Genomic DNA, 23,344 nt, shown 5'->3' with positions numbered 1-23,344 from the left:
TCGTTGGTATTTTCAAATATTAGTTGGATTTCACAGACAAAAATGAGTATCCTCTTCTTAGGAATTGGCATTTCAGTAACTGTGAACATACATACAACTCCTCGTACGACAGACGTTGTAGGGAGACAAAGTAACTTGCAAATATTGGCTACTCTATCACCACACCTAAATGACAGTGCAATTCCTTATCATGTATACACATTTATAGAATTGCAGTGTCACGACAAGAGGTGATTTCCATGAATTCTAACTATAAAAGGTCTCGCTCACCAGTACATCATTTCAATTCTGCATGAAGACAATGATACATAACATTCCAGTGACAATGACATGGAGACTTGTCTATTTCACTTTGAGCCTGATAATAGGCGGTGTGAACAGTGACACGATGGTGACGATCTACCCCCAGTGGCTGGCACAGGGAGGTAGAGTTCGCTATGAGAGTGACAGGTGGAACAAGCACAATGGCCTCGAAAAGGAGTCCCTTATTGCAAACTGTCGGAGCATTCGGACTGACAGTGGGCGCTGGATACACCCAGATGATAGAGATCGTCTCTTCCAAGATGTGAGATTTTCTTTCTAATCCGATTCTTTGTTTTGTCCTTGTACTTCATATATTGGACAGCGGTTTGTCTTATTTTCATTATTATTAACAATTATTTCTTGAAGAGCCTATATGTGGGGATTCTGGGTCAGCAACAACCTAAAGGGATCGTAAGCTTAAAGGCGACTTAATGGATCGGTTGATCAGGCTCGCTGTCTTGGTGGATGGCGTGTACCCCTCTGGCGTGGATCGTTGCTCATAGTATCAATTACTACATTGTCTAGTCTAGACTTGATCATTTGCATGCATTTTTGATGATGAAGGGACAAGACGTAACCTTGGAGCGTTGTTACAAACATAACATCCATAACGTTTCAAGTCTTTGCGTTGACATTAATGGACCATAACAAACCGTTATTTTCATTTATCAATTATACAGTGGCCAGAGGACACAAACCGTAGCGGCTACCCTGACCCCAATTATTTGAAGAATATCACCAAACAGCAGGAACTGTTCTCCAACTACCTTGCTAACATTAACAGTGGTTATAAGAATGAAATGATCTTGATGTCGAGAGGTAAGAAAATTCTGAAAGACACACTGTCATTTAATCATAATAGCTTAATAAATACATTTAAAACGGAAGATCTTAGGTGCATTCAGATTTGTATTTCTGTCGCAAACATTTTACCACAAGAACATTTTAAACAAAATATAGGCTACTCATTCAGAAACTTTCAGTCGCGTTCAATGGGCAGGTGAGCGCGTCCTGCCCCATCATACAACTCGAGTGAATTGAAAGACCAACACTCCATAATCATTGATGCATTGATGCAGAGAAATTTAATGTATATTATTCAACTTTTGATCAGATATGTCATTATATTTCAAAATACCCTTTATGGGAATCAGATTTGCATATCATGAAAAACAAAAAAAATGCCACTGTCAAAGGTAGAGAAGTATATTTAGAGGCAAATGCCTAAAAGCAATTTAGTGTTCATCTATTTCACCGTACATGATAATCAGATTGGTTTTTCCTTGAAAACAAAGGTCACTTATTTTGTTTCTTAAAAAGGAAACACATCAAACACAAATGAACATATTCTTATCGAAAGCACATAGATGTTTTTAATTTCATTTGTATGTCAGATTCATGTTCCATCATATTGTTGGTTTAAGCTCATAACTGGCCGAATTGGATAAACCAGTCCGAACATGAAGGTCAATTCCCCAACAACATCGATGCTGCTGCAGAGTTCATAGTGTTGATGATGCAAGGAGTATATGACTATACTAAAGGAGAGATCCCACCCTACTTCGAGCCCATAAATGAACCAGACGCTAAGCTTGACATCTGGAATTTTACGACTGTTGCCATCTTCCACAAATTAGTTGCGGAGAAACTCCATGCCAGATTTAACATCAAAGTGTTTGGTCCTACACTTGACGGCGAAACAGGGTCTGCAGATAGAAACGACTTTTCGTACTGGAAACAAGTGGCATATTTCATGGACGTCACATTAGACTATTTAGATGCATTTTCTTTTCATTCGTACAATTCACTCATCGTGGCAGGCAAATCTCACAATCTCACTGGAATGAATGAAGCACGTCTGGTAGCATTTGTCGACCTGGTTGAAAGTTATGCCTCTCAGAAGAAAGGGAAGATTGTCCCCCTTGTTATCAGTGAATATGGCCGTGGTCTTGTGTTAGGAATTGACAAGTTTGCTCCATCAGGTATAGTAGACTTCTCAACAATATACCATTCCAATGCCCACAGATTTACCCAACTCAGTCTAAGGGAATACATTGACAGAACAGTGGTGTTTCTGTTAGCCAATGAAAAATATCCAGGACATGATAGTCTCAACTGGTCACTTTTTACTCTTCAAGGAAACGCTACACGTATTGTCGACGTCTTTGAATTTTGGTACAAATTCTCGTCCGACTATTCTTTTATCAGAACAACCAGCCAATATAATGGACAGGAACGAACCGTGTCTCCCTTAGCAATGTCCAGTTCCCTGCATAACGAAACCGTTATTCTCTTACATAGCTATTCTCAGAAGTTGCAAACAGTCAAGCTTCACTTTAAGGACGAATGGATGAAACCAGCCAAGGGAGAAGCTACTTGCATCACCATCAAGAACGAATGGTATCAGATCATGACCTTCAACGAGCCCTTTTACATCCAGAAGACACAAGGAATGTTTGAACTTCCCCCTGAGGCAACATGCCACTTGACATTCACGACCCCCTCAGACCAACTACCTACTGTCACTCTTAACGAAACTACATACTACGGCACTGATATTCTTATACCAATCAAAGACAAAATCTCTTTGACTGACATTAATCTACCAAATGGCCAATACCACAGTACAAGATTAAGAGTTTCAACCAGTTGGTCGATCAATGAAACAAACAATGTATCGTATGTTACCTTTAACCTCCACCCCCTGGACTCGTTCTATAAGCTGTATGATTCCGACAAGTTTAACAGCACCACCTATTGGGAAGTTTGGGAGTTTGCTGTCCCTACCTCCCTCTTTGTCACGGGGTCTAACCTGGTACAGTTCCACTTCTCTAACAGCATGACAGTGGGATATGTTTCTTCAGTTGCGCTTGTCACAGCCAAGCTTGTCCCATCTGATAATGCATCAGAAGGATAATTTTGACAACTATAATTGACATAGGTAAACACGTTCAAAATACAGGTATGTTGAAAATATGTTACCAGCGTTTTAATATATGATTTGGCGTCATTGAGTCTCATGTCATTATTACTATGTAATAATATGAAGAACACAGTTTCACGAACTAAACACAGTATCAAATTTCAAAGTCGCTTTCAGTGTTGACACTGTGCAAATGCCATTCCTAAAGGTTTGACAAACTCGGAATTCATGAAGGGTTTGACATAAATACCGAATTAGGATAATTCGTTATGAGTGAGTGAGTGAGTGAGTGAGTGGGTTGGGTTTAAGTATTCCAGTTATATCACGGCCTGTCAGCTTAAAGCGGGTGGAAAGCCCGAAGTGATGCAGGTCTTTGACGTTTAACACTTCGGTGAACCCCACGAGCACGGGTCTGGTGCTGACAAATCTGGAAACATAATCGAGACGAACCGGGATTCGAACCTACAATCATAGGTTTCTGGCATGCCCAAGCGACTCTGCAAAGCGAATCGCGGCGCCTTAGACGTCTGGGCCACCCGTGCCCTCTCCTTATTATGAAAGGAGACAGGTTGTCCTGTACATGCAGGTTATTTTTATTGGAGGATCCTTGCCTTTTAAAAAAGCGCGATGATAATTAAATAGGCAATCTGACAACTAGTCCAGCAAGACATTAACCAGGATCAAGGACAAAAGAAACGCACGCGACCATCATCCGATTTTATGTCACACAAACATGATAAGAAAATATGATGAAAAAGACTAATATTGGCCACCGCATGGCATGGCAAGGCTGATACGAAGCAGGTGTATTGAAGACACGGGTGATCTTGTGTTATACTCTATTGGAGTATTTGCACGTTTTTTTTTGCTTGATTCAACAGATTATCGATATTCTTAGGACATAGTAACCTAAGCTTGTCATAAGAAGCATTATTAGTTTACAACAGAATATAAAAATGGGATAGAGATCGTCAGTAATTAAAGGGAGATCACCATACTAGGGTTGGTTGGATGGTTTGTTGTTTAACTGGCGCACTCAGCAATATTCCAGCTATATGACGGCTGTCTGTAAATAAACAAATCTGGACCAGACAATCAAGTGATTAATATTATGAGCATCGATCCACGCAACTTTGTGGATGACATGCATCAACCAAGTCAGCGAGCCTTACCACTCGATCGCGTTGGTTGCCTCTTACGACAAGCATAGTCGCCAATATGGCAAGCATGGGTTGCTGAAGACCTATTCTAACCTGGATCTTCACGGGTCCACCATATTAGGGACCATGGAGACTTACAGTACGTTTGCTTCCTGCATGGACCCCGGCAGGATTTACATCATACCTTCAGTCACTGGCGATAGTTTACCAGTTAAGCCAAAGATTAAAATGACGAAAATACTACATTTAAAAGTCTGGCATGCATAAAAAGTCTTCGAATGATGTGGAACATACATGCCCTCTTAAGTAAAAATGATGTAATGGGAAAATTAAGTCGATGGGCACGATAATGTTAACAGCAGATCCTATCACACATTAGGAATCTTTCATCGGATTTTCTGCATACCCAGGGGAACAATAGTAAAGAGGAAGTTTTGCATTAAGTTGCCATGGAAACAAAACTATACTTTAAAGAGAAATGGTTTGTGCAACATCCGTAAAGATTTTCGGTTAAATATTCCCCACTTCGTTCACCATACTAACCTTGTGGTAAAGTAGATAATAGACAAGCAACGTCAAGCTGTCAAGCCAAAAAGCCCATGCACGGCGACCAGCACATTGACCCATTTGGCCCATGTTCACATACCCCTTGGTTAGAGCCTAAATATGCACGTCTTCGTCTGTCGAGGTAAGAGTAAGGGATCTTATACAGTCCCACAAAGAGACAATCTTCTCTGTAACGGACTTTTTACAAGGTACATGACCCTATGACCGCCAGTATCGCCGACACTGACTTTTGCAGTTTTAGCATGCAATTACCTCTGAAACTGCTTGACTTATGCAGATCAGATTTGTTATGCATGTTCTTTGTACTCAGGACATCCTATAGTTCATATCATTTAAACTATTTGACTTTTTTTTCGTCAGAACCACAAAGCCCAGAAAGCTGAATCTTGGTAATGGTAATGACCACAGGAAGATTTAGACTTGTTCAAGGCATCATACGTTGTACTCGGGGCTTATGTGATGTTTTTCAGACTTGTGTCTTTTTCCCGGAACCGATTGCACCAATCTTTCTTTTACGCACCATATTAAGGTTAAAACGTCGTCAAATATTGTTTCGGGGCGCGGGTGGCCCAGTCTTCCAAGACGCCGCGATTCGCTGTGCAGAGTTGGGCACGCCATAAACCTATGATTGTGGGTTCGAATCCCGGTTCGCCCCGATTATGTTTGTTTATTTGTCAGCACCATACCCGTGCCCGTGGGTTTCACCGCAGTGTTAAACGTCTGAGTATGATTTGGCGTCACTGAGTCTCATGTAATTATTACTATATTTCAAAAATGTCATTCGACCATGGTAAGAAATGTTTGCAGTATTGCGAGTGTGGCCCAGATCTTAAACATTATATGGTGCTGATATTTACCTGTTTTAACTTCTGGTTAGGTTTTCGACTGTTAGTACTCCCTATATATACATCGATTACTTGGCTTCGCCAATTGAAGTCCCCGTTATCTATTCGACATTGATCAACAAAGTGGAAATAGCAATGACATGGTTCTACAAACCGCAAATACCTGCTTGGGTCCTCTGTAATGTTTTTAGTTTTGTTTTATGCTGTTCCAATTCTAAACGGTAACCTCGTGGACTGATTGTAATACAGTACACATCAACAGGTAAATCCAAGCTCAAACGTGTGGGAAAAATATCCTCCATACCAGAACTACTCTTTCAGGGTAATAACAGCCTTATTCCCAATTATGAAAGGCGTTCTCCCCGTTTCTGTAATGGCCCTGTGTGGCTTCTGTAAACTTTGACTATGGTATGGATACAAATATGTGTCTATCGTTCTACGATTAAGGTCAGTCGACAGTATACATATGCAGGTGTACCTTTCCCTGTGAATTATGTTTATGGAAAGCAGCGACAATATGAAGAATACAGTTTCATAAACATAATCTGGACGAACCGGGATTCGAACCCACAATCATAGGATTCTGGCATGCCCAAGCGACTCTGCCCAGCGAATTGCGGTGCCTTAGGCGACTGGGCCACCCGTGCCCTTATGAAAGGAGACAGGTTGTCCAGTACATGCGGGTTATTTTTATTGGAGGATCCTTGCCTTTTAAAAAAGTGCGATGATAATAAAATACTAGGTAATCTGACAACTAGTCCAGCAAGACATTAACCAGGATCAAGGACAAAAGAAACACACGTGACCATCATTCGCGTTTATGTCAGACAAACATGATAAGAAAATATGATGAAACATACTAATATTGGCCAACGCATGACCAGTTGTGGAGCCAGCCTGATAAGAAGCAGGTGTATTGAAGACACGGGTGATCTTGTGTAATACTCTATGGGAGTATTGGCACGTTTATTTGCTTGATTCAACAGGTTATCGATATTCCTAGGACAAAGTAACCTAAGCTTGTCATAAGAAACATTATTAGTTAACAACACAATATAAAAATGGGCTAGAGATCGTCAGTAACTAAACGGAGATCACCACACTAGGATTGGTTGGATGGTTTGTTGTTTAACTGGCGCACTCAGCAATATTCCAGCTATATGACGGCTGTCTGTAAATAAACGAGTCTGAACCAGACAATCAAGTGATTAATATCATGAGCATCGATCCACGTAATTGAGATCGATGATATGCATTAACTAAGTGAGCGAGCCTGACCACCCGATCCCGTTAGTCTCCTCTTACGACAAGCATAGACGCCTTTTATGGCAAGCATGGGTTGCTGAAGACCTATTCTACCCTGGATCTTCACGGGTGCACCATACTGGGGACCATGGGGACTTAAAGTACCGTTGCTTCCTGCATGGACACCGGCAGGATTTACATTATACCTTCAGGCACTGGCGATAGTTTACCAGTTAAGCCAAAGATTAAAATGACGAAAATACTACGTTTAAACATGCCCTCTTAGGGGGACAATACTTTAACGTTACTTCAACTCCGCTCGAGGGTACAGCCACCAGCAATCTAAGTTAATAATCAGCACTACCAATATATTAAAAAAAATGTGGACGAGATAGTCCTGGATCCAATGACAGTGGCGCTGGCAACAACGTCACCATCCATGGATCATCTTAAACTATAGATTTGTAAGTATTATATGTCCTTTGTAATTCATTATATTCTTGTTGATAAACTATTTTATTTGTGTCAGATTTCTTCAGTTCAGATAATGTTAGGTCCACCTCCGTCTTCACTAACTGCCACGGTGGAGAAGAGAAAAGCTGCGCTGCAGAAACATCAGATTGTATTCTTATTCCAAGTGGTGGAATAAGGGATATTTTTTATTGTAGAGATTTTTGTAAAGAGGATAAAAAACCTACGCTGGATTGGATTTAGTAGAACGTAATTTAGAGATATACTGCAAAGAAAATTTAATGTGACGTCGTTTAATGTCAGCCTCCACATACAGACTGTAAATAGACGATGTTCTAGAGGCTCCAAGGCAGAGCCTCAGGCCTTGATGATGAACAGTTGTTTATAATTTCAAATTGCTTTCACAAGCCATAAAGGATCGAGCAGTAATCAAGTTTAGTGTGGATCGGTGTTCTGTATAGTTGGAGGAGGGTTCTCTGATCACCACCCCATTAGAGACAACTTTTAGAGACATTTCTTATTTAAGTATATATTGTGGGTCAGAAAGGTCAAATGATGATAAAAGATTATACCTAAATGTTTGGCTTCTTTTACACATTTTATGGGGGTGTTATCTGATATTAGTTCTGGGTCTTTGTGAGGTTTATATTTTCTACAAAAATGAATAGTTTGTTTTAGTTCCCGAGAATATAAATCCATTTTCTCAAGACCATTTTTGGATTTTATTTAAACATAGCTGCAGTCGCCTTCCAATGGTTTTCGTGCTTTGTGAAAACAAGAAAACATCCACAAAGAGCGATCAATCAATTGAATCATTTAACACTTTTGATCAGCTGTTTATTTTAATACCAAACACTGTGGCAGACAGGATACTGCCTTGTTGGTCACCCCGATCCTGATTATAATGATCAGACAGGCGGAAATTGTTTGTCGGTTACAAACTTGGATATAAATAGAGGCATACGGCCTCGCAATCCATAATTATGTACATCTTTTAAAATATCCTGTTTCCTGGTAGTGTCATATGCTTTTTTCAGATCGAAAAAGATTGACACGGCATGTTGTTTATTGATTATTGCATTCTGAATGAATGATTCTAACGGAACTAAATAATCTATGGTACTTCTGGGTTTTTTTCGGAAACCAAATTGTATATTAGTAATAAAATTGTTTGTTTCTTAGTACCAAATTAGTCGATTATTTACCATGCTTTCCATGGTTTTGCAACGCTGCTTGTCAAGGATATTGGTCGGTAATTTTAAGGATCAGTATATCTCGACCGGGTTTCGGTATTGAGACAACTAAAGCATCACAGGACGAAGGGGGAAATGTCCCTGACGTCCAGATTTCATCAAACATGTTCAATTGTGTTTCTCAAGATGGTTCTGGTAAGTTTTAGGACTTGATAGTGTATGTTATCAGCCCCTCTAGCAGTATCATAGCTTGTCCAAGGCCAGTATGGAGCTCATGAATAGACTATAGTTCATGATAATATTTTCCATTATCTGATCATGAATTAAAATTAAGAGTTTTCTTTTCTTGCTGCTTTTGATACTTTTGAAATTTAGGTACATAGTTAGATGGGGAAGAGTGTTTAAACAAAGTTTTACAAAGTTTATTAGCAATATCTGAGTTATGAGTTAATAGTTGGTCCCCATTTTCAAGATGATGAATACTAAATTTAGTGCCCCTACCTTTGATTTTTTAATATCATGTTCCATACCTTGGACATGAGCTTTCGTTAATTTATCTTTAACGCATAATTTCGCAAAGATTAGCGTTTACTTTGTTGAAATGTACGCCGTGATTTGGCTTTTATTTTTTTAATTTATTCAAATAACGCTCCGCCCTTTTCCTCGCCTACCTACCTCGTTTGCAGGCATAGTTTAACCATGGTAAACGTATATGGGGATTTGCAGAGGACTTTAGAACACATTCTTCAGCTATATTTTTTAGTTCATCAGAAAAGCTTTGTATAGGGTCAGGAACGTCAGTAAAGCGACCAGGTTTCAGTTTGGCTGTACAGAGAATGTCATATAAAGGCCGGTTAGCCTTTCAGAACGTCAGATGGTAATGGGGTTTAGAAGGGTTGAAAAGTGGTCACTTCGTGAACTGGCCACTCAAATTTATGTAGTAGGTTGGGATCTGTAACAGTAACTGTAATTAACTGCCAAGCTGGTTCTGTCCATAACAATAAATTGGAGAATTAAGCGGTCAACATTACCAGATTGGCCTAGGAGCCACCACCTTCTGGCATAGGACTCTCGGCCAAGCAATGCATTTGTGGAAAATAAAATGTATGTATGTGCAAAAAAATAGAATCATTACGCACAGGGCTGACCAATGCTATCCATCTGTCTAGGCCAAAGGAACCAGAGCCCTCAAGTATTAGACTCCCCTCCTGCACCTACACAGGGGCGCAACTCACGGCAAACGGATTGCCCAATTCGGTCGCCTCTTACGACCAGCAATGGGGTGCTGGGGACAGATTTTATCCCAGGTCCCCACGTGGTGTTTCTTTATGTATATGAATTAGAATTTCAGATGCATGCACTGCAAACACGAAAACGTCGTTTTTTTCCGTATATGGTCATTGGACGGAAAAACGACGTTATTTGGACGTTTTCAAACCATCGTTTTTCCGTCCAAATAACGTCGTTATTTGACATCGGAATTTACTGGGAGAGAACGATAGCGTTAAGCTCCTCCCTTTCTTGATTGACATTGTCAATCAAGCAACAGCGTCTACCGGTATTTCTACTTCTCAGATTTCATTGGTCAGTCCCCGCGTGTTAGATTACAGGCCCGCGTTTGACGCTGCACTCGAAGCGCTTAGCGGAAGTACTGAAATCAATCGTTCTGCGCATGCGGATTACTTAATGTCTTGACCAAATTTTCCGTTCTGTGCATGCGCGATTTCGCGTATTGTTTCCTAGATTTAATGTCACCACTATTTGACAATGGTTCATAAACACAGTCACGTGAAGGTTCGGAATCGTAACGAGTAACTCCATTTAAATTGAAGAGGATTCCCAGTGATATGGGAGATTCCAAGATGAAACTATTCTTTGGCTGTCTAGGCTGCCACCCAAACCGATCTAAACGGGACCCGATAGCTTATTGTATGCTATATAGTCATATGGAAGTGGACAAGAACTATAAATTGTATTCCGGCCGATTGTTCTTGCATTTACTTATAAGTCAGGAAAATGGACTTAAAAGGGGAGTTGTTGAATGTAATTATTTTAATTATTAAATGTTGCCTATACACTAATCTGGACGAACTTCTCATTGCTGTTTATGTCATCCTATATACTATTAGTATGTTACCGTTCTAAAGTCAACCTCTCACATAACATTATATTGTTCATAGTATCAAAGTTTAATCAACAATATCAAGAGTAGCGATTTAAACCACTGAAACGCCCAAACACAAGGCTGTTATCAAGCGCTAGTGCAGACGTGATGCATCGTAAAAACTGTATCGTGATGTCTTCAGAAATTCAATTATACTACGAGATAGTACGGCTAACGCTGACTCACCGGTGGAACAAAGACAATATCGCTAATACAGATATAACGTATTTGAATGTTAATACTAAAGACAAACAATCATTATTTTTGCAGTGACGATATAACACGTATACACGTTTATTGTTAACTTTCATCAGTTTTGCTCTTCATTTTAATAACTTTGTTTTCACATATATATGTAGCAATACCCGACAAGCATGTCATACATAATTATGGGGCAGTTTTCAATCTTGTACTGACTTACCCTGGTGTTAATGAGCGAAGTGTATTGGCTTGTGTGTTAAACCCCGTTTTTCTGGTAATCCTATTATTACTTAGTTTATTTCTATCTAATGACACCCTGTTCTCTGGATCATGGCTCCGTGACTATCCATAGCAATTAAGATGAACATTCAGTTCAAGTAAATGAATGAGTTTGTTTTGACACTACAGTCAGTCAAAAAACCAATGCTGTGAGGTTTGATAACACACTTCTACCAGGTCGAACATCGTGGATCCTCATTTTCTGCCTAAAGAGAATCATAGTTCATATGCTAATCCATCTGCGAATACCCTCCCACTCAAGATGACCTTACTTGTTGCTAAATCTGTCATCTATCCCCCTAATCTCACCCGCCCCAACCCCCCACACGCACGCACGCACACACGCACACACGCACACACACACGCGCACACACGCGCACACACACGCACACACACGCACGCACACACACACACACACGCACGCGCGCGCGCACGCACACACACACACACACACACACACACACACACACACACACACACACACACACACACACACACGCACGCACGCGCGCGCGCGCACACACACACACACACACACAAACAACTGACCTAAATAACCTGGACAGGAAATACTGCTGATAGCCTCTGGTCAACTCAGCCGCGCCACCGCAGAATGTTCGTCCAACTCTGCAGGGGGGCATTCTCAGTGGCTTCAAACGCGCTGAAATGTTTTCGCCTTGCATCCAAGATGGTGGACAAGTGAAATCGTATGAAATTTGGCTATTTTAGGTCCTATCTCTTTTTTGATTACCCAATAAAGTCAATTCATAGTTACACGGTTGTGAAGAAGCTTACAACTTTATAAGACTTATTCATCTCATTCCAAAAAAGCTACTCGCGCTCACATAAAGTTGTAGTTATTATGTCACTCTTTTATTTCTTTAAAAATATATTACATGTTCAACAATAACAATTAAGATGAACATTCAATTTCCGATATAAGTAAATGAATAAGTGTGTTTTACGCCACAATCAGTCAAAGACCAACGTTGTCCGGTCTGATGACACACAATCTACCAGGTAGCACATTGTGTACACCCTATCCCCATTGAAGTCTCCACTGTGGGTATTCCTGGGGACGAAAAGGCCCCATGTACCTAGGAATTTCATCAATACATTCATGCGCGGAATTCTCTGCCTAAAGAAGATCATATAGTTAACATGCTAATCCAACTCGAACTACCATCCCGCTCAAGATGAATGTTTTATGTAACATCCAACAGGCCCACATTTACGCACGCACGCACGCACGCACGCACGCATGCGCACACACATATTTGGATTTACCAATCCCTGAATTGAGAAGACGTGCGTTACGAAGCTCCTCCAAGTCATCATCAATATCCGTATATGTCTGTGATATCATTACCCATCCAAAGCCGAATATACATTTATTGTGTTTTCTTGACAACAAATGTTATAATTGGGATAACACTTTCTGAGTAAAGTACAGATTCTCGTACTTTCTTGGGCCCTGTCCGGGATTTGAACACACACTGTGAGTGAGGCAGCCAATCGCCAGAACACAAAGTTGGCGATCTAACCCAGCCACCGAACCAAAAATGTTAGTCCAGATGACGTATACTTTCTGTACTCCTCTGACAACAGAAAAATGGCACGGCTTCTATGACCGAAAGCTTTGAACCAACAATGCCTTTAAGAAAGTGGTCAACAGTAACACACATTATATTTGGATACCACCTTCTCAGTAAACTACATATTTTTAGGGTGGAGATAATAGACGTTGATGGTTGATTATCAATGGACAAATTAAAGCCAAAACTTAACTTATGAATGATTGGTAATGGGAAATGGACAATGGGCAAACGGGAGGCGGGGTAATCAGCGCCATGCCAGTTATCTGTTGGCTTCCCTTGTTGCGTTCCATTCTTTGCTATCTTTTTACTTTTATTGTTCTTACAGGTACAAATATATGTTCTCTGCCTCATAGCATTTAATAATATGCACCTGATGAAGGAGAAAGTATATATTCCGAAACGCAGTGTTCCTCCGTTGACATCCATAAATATTTTTCCTTGTGTGTATCAGTTCTTAATGCCCTTCAAAGACTCAATCTAGCTTTGTTTTTAAATGTCGTGATATTTGCGTAGAATATAATATGGTCATGCCTATATACATTTGGGTCTTTGTCTACATAAGCATTTAGACATACAATTTAGAGCTAAGGACATTGCTAATTCTGCAGGCATGAAGTACGTCATAGCAAGCTGTGATCTTTATTCATACTTTAGATATTCGTAATGGAGATCTGTAACTGAAGTTTACCGTAATCTTCGGCAACTCTCACCTCCTGACCAGTTGAACGTCTTAGTGCATTCAGATGCCATTGTAAAATTCCAGGCTGCCCCTCTTTCTGTGATGTTTTGACGGATGAAATCTATTGCGTTATAATAATCTCTGTTTGCTGATATATAATATGTACATGTAAAATATTTACGATATTTTAAACGTGTAATTCGATGCATATGCAATGCAATGTGAACAGAAGTGCAGATGCACGAAGGCGGTTATAGTCATAGTTATACTGCGATGGATGTAGGGGAATGGTAGGGGGGTGTATGTATGTATGAAAGCACGAATACCGATACATGAGGGCGGATATAGTTATAGTTCGATGGATGTTGGGGAATGGTGGGAGGATGGATTATGTATGAAAGCATGCGCATGGATCCATGATGGCTGACGTAGACATAGTGGTGGGGAAAGAAGAATCTGATGTGTGAGTGTGTGTGTGTGTGTGTGTGTGTGCGTGCGTGCATGCGTGCATGCGTTGTGATACGAGGGTTGGCGAACATGTTGTCAGATGATTGTGTGAGTAAGTTAAGTGGTTGAGGATGTGGCAGGTATGAGTATTGATTCATGCAGACTTGGGGTTGGGGGACTGGGTGTGCCTGTACTGAGGTCTTTTGTTTCACTCACTTATAGTGTTTTCTTTCACTCAAATACTGTTTTACGCATTTTAATGACTACAACCGTAGTGACTCAAAGGTCATACTGGCCGGGCATTCAACATATCTACCCCAACTACATACGTAGCCATTTTTATGGTGTACAATTCTTCTTCTGCCTCACTCACACACACACACACACACACAGACACACACACACACACACACACACACACACACACACACACACACACACACACACACACACACACACACACACACACACACACACACACACACACACACACACACGCACACACACACACACATTAATTGTTTTATTAAATGTATCTTCGAGAGTCAGTAAGAAACTAGAAATAACTGCATTTGTTCTGTAAACCTCACCAAGTTTCAGCTTTCGCCTCTTCCTTTGTGGACTGAGGTTTCACATTTGTAAAATGATCTCTCTTATCTGTCTGTACCATCAACTTAACTGCCCTCACCCCCTGCAGTTTTCCTGTCCCATATTGCCAAGCAGGTGACCCACAAGGAGGAATACCGCCCTCCCTCAGTCCAGTGATACTGTGCCTAGCACAATATGTTGGGGATACGTAGCCTTGCTGTGGGCAAACATTTTGTAACAATTTGGCAAACTTTGATATGTAAACAGCAATTATTATTCAGTTTTATTTGAACAAAAACGGAAAAAATCGGATTCTACTTATTTTGTGGATACCATAACAATAAATCAAGCCAATAGATCGTTTGAGCTGGCATGAATATAAAAAATAATTAGCAAGTCAATAGTCATAATTCCCTCTGTTGGTCCCACGTGAAATGTTCTTCATGAATAGAATAGATGGCTGATAGACGTTCGACCGAATAATATCATTTGCTAACTTCAACTGTTCATCTAATTTCCATGAATGTATGTTACATAGTTCATATGTTCATGGGCTTCTTCACTAAATGTATAGTGTGGAGGACTACTTCACTTGAGGATAAGTAACATAAATAATGATGATAATTATGATAGTATTGCCATTATTATTCCTTCAGATTATTAAAAAAAAGTTATTATGTTTTCATAGAGAGAAAGAGGTATGGAGATTGTGGGATTATTTTTAGCATCGGAATTGTTAACATAATTCTTAAAGATATTATGTTTTGTTTGTTTATTGTTAAATGCTGCACTCAGCAACGTAAGGATATTAAAACATTACATTTAGGTTCAGTTGTATTTTTATATTTGTATCATTTTGCAAATGTTACAGAGACCTGATAAGGGATATATAATAATGTATAGTCGCTATTCTTAAAGTAAGAATATGTTAGATTTATCAACCAGAAATATTGCACACAAGAGGATAATCATATTTCATGACACAATTTTGTAACGTCGAAGTCAACGATATTTGTGTATGTTATTGCTACATGACACGGATACGTCATGATAAAGCAATTAGAAATTGGCATTTGATGATATAAGATAGCTACGCGATAAATCACAAAGAACAAAGAAGGAAGCGATATTTATTTCACGATAAAACATTGTTCTATCATGACGTCATTTATTGAGATTCGAACATGCACTCGCAACTTGAAAAGTAAAATTTGTAAATTTGACCTTATTTTTGAGAGGTATGTGTCTAGTGAGTTGTTCCCAATAAATTTTACTGGAGAATCCGAAAATGAGAGTGATATGACAATCGGTATTGGGAGAAAAGGTACAGATGATTGACGAGAAAAGTGTGAGAATATGCGGGACCAAACTCAAATCCTAAAATGGATTTATCTAGCATGGCTGCTGTCGGATTCTATTCAAGGAATCATCATTATTTAAGTACGGGTAAATATTGTAAAGCGTGTATTTTTTCCTAAGTTAACACCCTAAAAGAGGCTGTACGTAATGTTGATATCTCATATAGAAATAAACGAGTCTCGGTCGTTGTTTATCGTACAATAAACAACTCCCACTCGTCGTTTGTTTCTTAATAACATGACCATATACACTAACATTATATCTTTTCATGTTTATCGGTCAACAAAAGCGACATAAGCATTTCCATTATCATGAGAAACCCTTGCCAAAATTAAAGTAGCGCCAACTGCACCATTGCGACAACATCAGGAGCATGTTTCATGATTCATCATAATAAATGATGACATTGCATGCTCGCAAAAACGCGAGCTCATTCCGATCCACTAGTTGCACCCACCACAAACACATCCAAAGGCAAGCCAATCGTTCACCCGAAAAGGCAGAGAATTGCATCTGATATCATTTTTGTCATTGATACGTCAAACCTGGAAATGCCGTCTACACGTCCAACACATAGCCCAAGCCGGGACCCAAATCCTTCAAACCCGGCCAAAGTTCTGTTAATTACATACATTTCCCCCTAACCTTAAATAATCTATACTAGTTCTGAAGTAAATCGTATTTACCCGTATGAATCGTCTTATGTAATTTATTGCCGATAAACAGAATATGCACACTTTCTGAAAGTACTGTGTGATAAGTCACGCACCAAACCTATACTCTCGATATACATGCTGCTCTTACTTAAAAAAGAATATTGGGTTAACAAGATACGTATATTAAAGTACCATGCTTTCCTGATGTGCTCTCATTCTAATTTGAAATAATGGCATAAATAGTTACCACTCATCTTTCAATATTTTTCAAATTTGGGTTAATCACGAACATATTTGAATATGTACAACATCTTTACTTACTTATCTTTATACTTAAAGGCATCAGGTTTGTCTGTCATAAGACCCCGAAACAAATATGTCCAACACAGCCCAATATTTGGCTCTTGGCTCCTTGTTCTTATATTTTATAAGTATTGTTTAAACAACTGTTTTTTTCTGTAAAATATGTTCATTTCAGAAATTAGATGTTATTCTAGCATTAGGTCTGTGGTACGTTTACTGCATCAGCATTACATTAAAACGATATTACCTTATATAAATCCATACAGAGGAAATGCTTAACATTTATCTTTTAAGGAAGAGTGCAGGACGACTTGCTTTATACATATAAATGTGGACATATATGTATGGACATTTGGATGATACAGATATACCTCCTTAAACATAGTGTTCGTAGATGACTGTAGAAAATGGAATAATTATGTGAGTAATCGGGTTAATACCACGTTCAGCAATATTTAGCCATATTGCGATATTGGTTTCCAACATACAAGACGGACCATGAAATTATGACTTAAATTTGGACCTGACTTTCTGGTGTGATGTAACACCCCAGAATCTCCGGTAGAAAAAGGGCTCAAAGCACGAATTAAGATCACGAGATGATACTGATGTATGCATCTGGACATATATTTGCGTAGTATTACTACCTTAATTCATCAGTATATATGTATTTTGCAAAAAAGGATATTATAGGATCGACGCTGACATGCGCATATAACCTATTCACCAGTGCTGTAATATTTCATTTCTTCTGACACATATCGACACGAGAAATTATATTTAAATTTAAAAGGAGCCCAAGTGGGATAGAATTTTGAATCTGAACCTGTTGAACAAGGCTTGTTTCATTTTGGGCTATAGCATTGCCGCAAGGCCTGGGCGGAAGGGAACACCTGTTTGCACCCATCAGATACCAATCACAACTTCTCTCTCCAAACGAAAACAAAATACGATAAATGTCGGAAGTGTATCCTTCTAATTTTCTATTTAGATACATGTTTTAACTTTAAAGTAATTATATGTATCTCATGTATTATTGGTATCTGTGATGCTGGTACCGTTTTGTTGCCATTGTGTAGCTTTTGTGGAGTTTTTATGAATATCAAATACATGCCTTGAAATATGGACTTGTGAAAGAACTCATCATTGAATCATTTGCATTTAAATTAATGCATATACCATTTACTTGGCGTGTATGGACATATTATCCATCTACTTATACACACTTATTATGGATAAAACAAAGAATTTCATTGTACTTTATTATTTAAAAAAATACCCGTGAAGATCCGGGTTAGAATAGGCATTCAACAACCCATGCTTCTACGAAGGCGACTTGGCTCGCTGACTTGGTTGATGCATGTCATCGTATCCCAAATGCGTAGATCGGTGCTCTTGATGATAATGACTAAATGTTTGGTCCAGACTGGATTATTTACGAACCACCGTCATAGAGCTGGTATATTGCTGAGTGCGGCGTTAAACAACAAACAATCAAACAAAATCTATATAATTATTAAACACCTTCCAACAATGAGAAATTAAACTTATATTTTCTAAATATTCTGTTATTTTTATAGCATAATTTGATTCATAATTAAATTATTGCGTTGCTTTCTTCCCTGTCATTCAATGTGCATGTTCAAACCCCTAAACTTTTAATATTTCATTTTTCATAAATGGCTACGTTAGTGCGTTGCCTAGATCTCTCGTTACCTACTCACAAGAATAGATTAAAATAATTTGTTTTACTATCATATTTCTGTTTATCTAATTCATAATACGAAATTGATAATTCATTTATAATAGTATAGATCATATTCGTGTATATCACTATCTGATGCTAAGGTTTTATTTCAGAAAATATAATTAATTCAAAATGTAGAAAGATACACAATTTGCCATTATTTGACTTTTAAACTGTACAAAGTATGATATAATGATCAGAATACCTGTAACGGGTAGTATTTAAGAAAGAAATATTTGTCGAGAAGTCCCATTTTTCAGATATGCCCTTCAGTAGTATTATTGCATATCTCCAGAGAGAGGTTTACATTGTAGTTCTCATTATTTGTGGATAATTCAAAAAGCAACATAGAAAATATATATGCTACCATGACGAAAGAATACAGAGTATACATAACTCGCAATTCTATATATTCAGCAAACAGCCCAAAACCGAAACTCCACAACATATCCGATTACACTGATTAAGGCTGCCCCAGTTCTCCATGCGATACTGACGCCCGTTCGTCTCCCAGACCATACAGAATAAATTTAAAAGGAATCCAGCTCAAGTCTAGAACGATTTGGCAAGCCTAGATTGCCTTAATTCTATCCATGAAAGTAAGCATTAATAAAAAAAAATATTGTTCTTGTCTGCTTCAGATTATATTTTGTAGATACTTATTTTAACTAGGAAAATTGTACTGACACCGGCGCTGTCCCTATTGAAGCTATCCATAAGAATTTCGAATTGCCGTCCATTGTTCGATGTCAATACATCGATGACAAGTGAGGATATCATAAAGTAATCGTTGATGCCGCGCTACACTTTGATAAAAATTATAATCAAGTTGACTGGTGTGTACATTACTACAGTGAACATGTACATGATCATGCCCTAATAATCAAATGCCGTAATGTCAAATACTAATGTATTATTGTGTGATGAATTTAACTGGATCAGTGGTAACATGTGATATTAATATTCCATCAATTTCTTTCCTGGTTGGTCCATCCATGTCTACAAAATGAAAATAATACAATTAAAATGGAGCATAGAATAATTCTTAATTTCAGGCTAGAGCTGTGGAAATCTAGACTTTCCCAATCATTATAGACTTGAGTTGGTCTCATGTTTTACATTATTCTCTTGGGTCAACGTCACAGCTCATACCATACACTAACAAGACCAGCTTGCCCCCCGCCGGAGCGCCTGGATTTTGGTTATATCATCTAACATGGCAAACTCTGCTCTTAAGTAAACAAGAACCTAATCAGCGAGGGGTCCTTTGTCATCCCTATGTGGCTGCTTATAAAAATTTGATATCTTTTCCCAAAGACCTGGTTAATAATATATTTTCTGCTGAATATTCGAAACAAATAGAGTGAGTTGGTACTACATGTACATATGTATACGGTTCTATTTTAAATGACTGCAGCGCTCCATTATGAAAACAATTTGTTTTAACGCCGCTCTCAGCAGTATTCCAGTGATATATGACGGCGGTCTGTTGTATATGAAATATATGCAAATTGAATCTTGAATCTTGAAAGTTGTAACATGTCCGCAAATAAGTATCACATGCAGTATACAGTATATCAACTGCAATATACTGTATACATCAGTATACAGTGTGTCGCGAGCTCTGCGCTGGGCTGGAGCACACATTTCCTACACCTCTCCCTTCGGCAAACACATCACGAGGGTTACAACGAGGTCACAGGTCAGGCGTGCACTCGTCAGTTGTCTAATACGGTCAAGAGTAAGATCTTCCGGAAGACCACTGCACTGGAGGTATGTGGATTATTGAGGAGGTACTACGTGTTTGGAACTGGGAGTTGAACACTAAGCACTTTTAGAGAAGAGCTCACAATAAAACGTTATGGACTCGCGGACGGACTTGTGTTTTCATTTCAAGACGTACATTTATCAGGTTGAATTTCCTAACTGTAACAATAACTGAACTTTACGCCTTTTATACACATTTGTGATGGGGCGACAATGCGACAACGAGACATATTTTGACCTTGAAAATGTCGCGTTACGGCATCGTCGCCCTTTTGTAAAATAAAGAAAAGGATTATCAAAGAGCGACAATGCGAACACGCGACAATGCGACAAATGGCAAATTGTCGCGCTTTTGTTAATTTTGACACGTTTTGCTTGTTTTTGTAAAGGCGTCAATGCGACAATGCGACAACGAGACAATGTCCCTTCCATAGTAATCCGTGCAAATAAAACTGAGTAATGAAATAGAAGTCTGACATGCCAGTTAAAAGATAGAGTGTTGCAGCTTCTGATTTCATAGATCTTTAGGAAGGGTTATCAATAATGGGATGGGTGATGAGTTCAACTGCATACGCTGTGATTAACAATAATGCTCCGAGTCAATACATTGTGTCAAATGTATGACATGTATTACGTGAATGAACATATTGTTTATACTCGTCCATGTTTTTGACGGACAAAATAATTTACATGCTCGGTAAAACTGAGGACGGGCATCATTGTGTGTTTCCGTGCTTTGTTCAGGTGAACAATTGACTTGTCCTTGCATGTTTTGTGACGGGTGCCACTTGTGTGGCAGGATACGCTCACCTTTTCCCGAACACCCATTGGATGACCTGAACCACTTCGGATTTTTATCCCACATCAGTCTGATACAATAACTGAAATACTGAAATACTGTACAGTTGAAAATGATGTTTAATGCGATTACCGTAGTGTGTTACTGCAACTGTTCATATTTTGTGCAGTGATGTTATGTAATATGTAAAAGAAAGCATATTCAATTATCCAACTGATTTGAATAGTATATACTTGCGTCAGTGTATTTTATTAACGCCCCAAATCGTAATTTAAACACATAAAATAACAGATCACGCATGGTGCCTTGACTTACTGCTAGATTTAATGGGCCACCCCGGAATAAAATAGTTCCCCCCAAAGCGAGGAACATATGTTTTAGTAGGTTTACAAGAAATATATTCCAAACAATATCCTCATTAGATTAGAAGATCGTTTACAGAATTACCTCAGTAAGTCAATTACAATGACAGAGCGTCGTAATACATTTACATCAAGTACAATACGTCAAAATGGCCGACACGATAAACGGGACGGGAGATATTTTCGAAGTTGTTAATTAACCTGTGGCTATTTCAAGCCTTTGGCATCACTGATCAATTGGCCGATCATTGAAAGGTGATTGTGAAGATGTGTCAAATAGATACTAAGGTAAATTCATAGATTTCTGTAAATTGTCACTGCGACAGTTTGGATTTATTTTCGTGTTTTTTCTCTCTGGGATGGGTTGCAGCGAGGGTATCCTTAAATGGGCTTGCAACCACGCTTCTGTTTGAATTCGTACCAGGGAATTCCAAGTATTTTCCCCAGGAATGTGGAAGTAGTCAGTGTTTACGCCTTTTCAAGAATACAGTCACGTGAAGAACGTCATGTGACCGACCTCGCGCCCAAGTCGTATATCTTGTAAACTTCACATTAAAAAATTAGTTATTGTTATAACCAAATGAAACACAACCCATTATCCGAAAGGGGTAACTGTACATAGCCGTTACCACAATAAACTTAGTAACATTGTTTGGTTTGACTTCTTGGCGCGTGTCTGAATTCCATTAACATGTAACATATCCTAAAACTAGCTTATCAGCAAATTTCGCTGCACTGCGCGCGACAGATACTAGAGCAAGGCATGCCAGAAATACGAAACCTAAAGCTTCGGAAAGGAAGCCTTGGACATCACGTGCGTCGGGGGACCAGCGCCATCTGATTGGCCGTTAACAGTTGTACAAGGCGGAGCAAAAAGCATCGTTTTTCCGTCCATTTTACGCTTGAAAAACTCGACCCTTTTCTGGACACTTTCTAGACGCTGACCAATTAATCAATTTTAATGAATTTTTAGTCGTTTTTCCGTCCAATGACCATATACGGGAAAAAACGACGTTTTCGTGTTTGCAGTGATGTGAATCAGTTTCTGCACAGATTGACAGAATCAAAACCTGGTAATTTGACCAACACGTTTCACTTAAGCGTCAGGTATGTCAATCATCTTATATCGTTCAATAACCATCAATTAGCCACTCCTTTTTCTACTGATTTACCCACCTGAACTAGATATAAAAGGGACTGGAGAGACTGCTTCATCTGTTTCATATTTAGAGTGACTCTCCACAAGTTTGCATGACACGAGAGATAACTTCAACTTTCCAATAGTCAACTTTCCCTTTATGTCGAGCAATATTCCTGCAGCACCAGGTTTCTACTTTTCCCAAGGTTTGAGGTACAATCAAGCATGCTCTTTTTTTACCAATATTTTAAAGAGTATCATACAACTCTTTCTCAGAAGTTGTTTAATCAAGGTTATAACATTTGTTGCGTCAGTAAAGCTTTCAAAATGTTTTTTTGGTAGACATGTGTTCCGGTGTTTGTAGGTGAAAATTTGATTTGTCTTTGCATATGTTTGTGACGGATGCCACCGTTGGGGCAGGAACCCTGGTATCATCACTATTTGATAGTGATTCATAAACACTCAGAATATCATTAAAGGTACGAAATCGTCTGCATTGATATTTTCAAATATTAGTTTTGACTTACAGAAAAAAATGAGTGTCCTCTAA

At 38.9% G+C, this 23,344-nt stretch overlaps 1 protein-coding gene across 1 annotated transcript; it reads left to right on the top strand.

Annotated features, from left to right (window-relative positions):
• The first annotated feature begins 292 nt into the window (after window positions 1-292).
• On the top strand, window positions 293-3,253 carry LOC139474668 (beta-porphyranase A-like). Its single transcript, XM_071257764.1, has 3 exons — window positions 293-565; window positions 984-1,122; window positions 1,728-3,253. Exons 1-3 carry the CDS (start codon window positions 293-295, stop codon window positions 3,218-3,220), a joined length of 1,905 nt encoding a protein of 634 aa, XP_071113865.1. The 3' UTR covers window positions 3,221-3,253.
• The last annotated feature ends 20,091 nt before the right edge of the window (window positions 3,254-23,344 follow it).

Source organism: Haliotis cracherodii, unplaced genomic scaffold (genome assembly GCF_022045235.1).
Source record: "Haliotis cracherodii isolate W230 unplaced genomic scaffold, xgHalCrac1.p SCAF_3, whole genome shotgun sequence".
In the NCBI taxonomy this organism is placed as follows: domain Eukaryota; kingdom Metazoa; phylum Mollusca; class Gastropoda; order Lepetellida; family Haliotidae; genus Haliotis; species Haliotis cracherodii.
The sequence above is the reverse complement of the archived record's forward strand: the minus strand, read 5'-3'. Positions and strand labels throughout refer to the sequence as shown.

Bases quoted from the DNA above. Each gene is read 5' to 3' on its own strand.
- LOC139474668 (XM_071257764.1), top strand. From the start codon at position 293: ATGAAGACAATGATACATAACATTCCAGTGACAATGACATGGAGACTT. The intron at 566-983 runs GTGAGATTTTCT...TCAATTATACAG, and splicing joins GAGATCGTCTCTTCCAAGAT to TGGCCAGAGGACACAAACCG. The intron at 1,123-1,727 runs GTAAGAAAATTC...TGTTGGTTTAAG, and splicing joins AATGATCTTGATGTCGAGAG to CTCATAACTGGCCGAATTGG.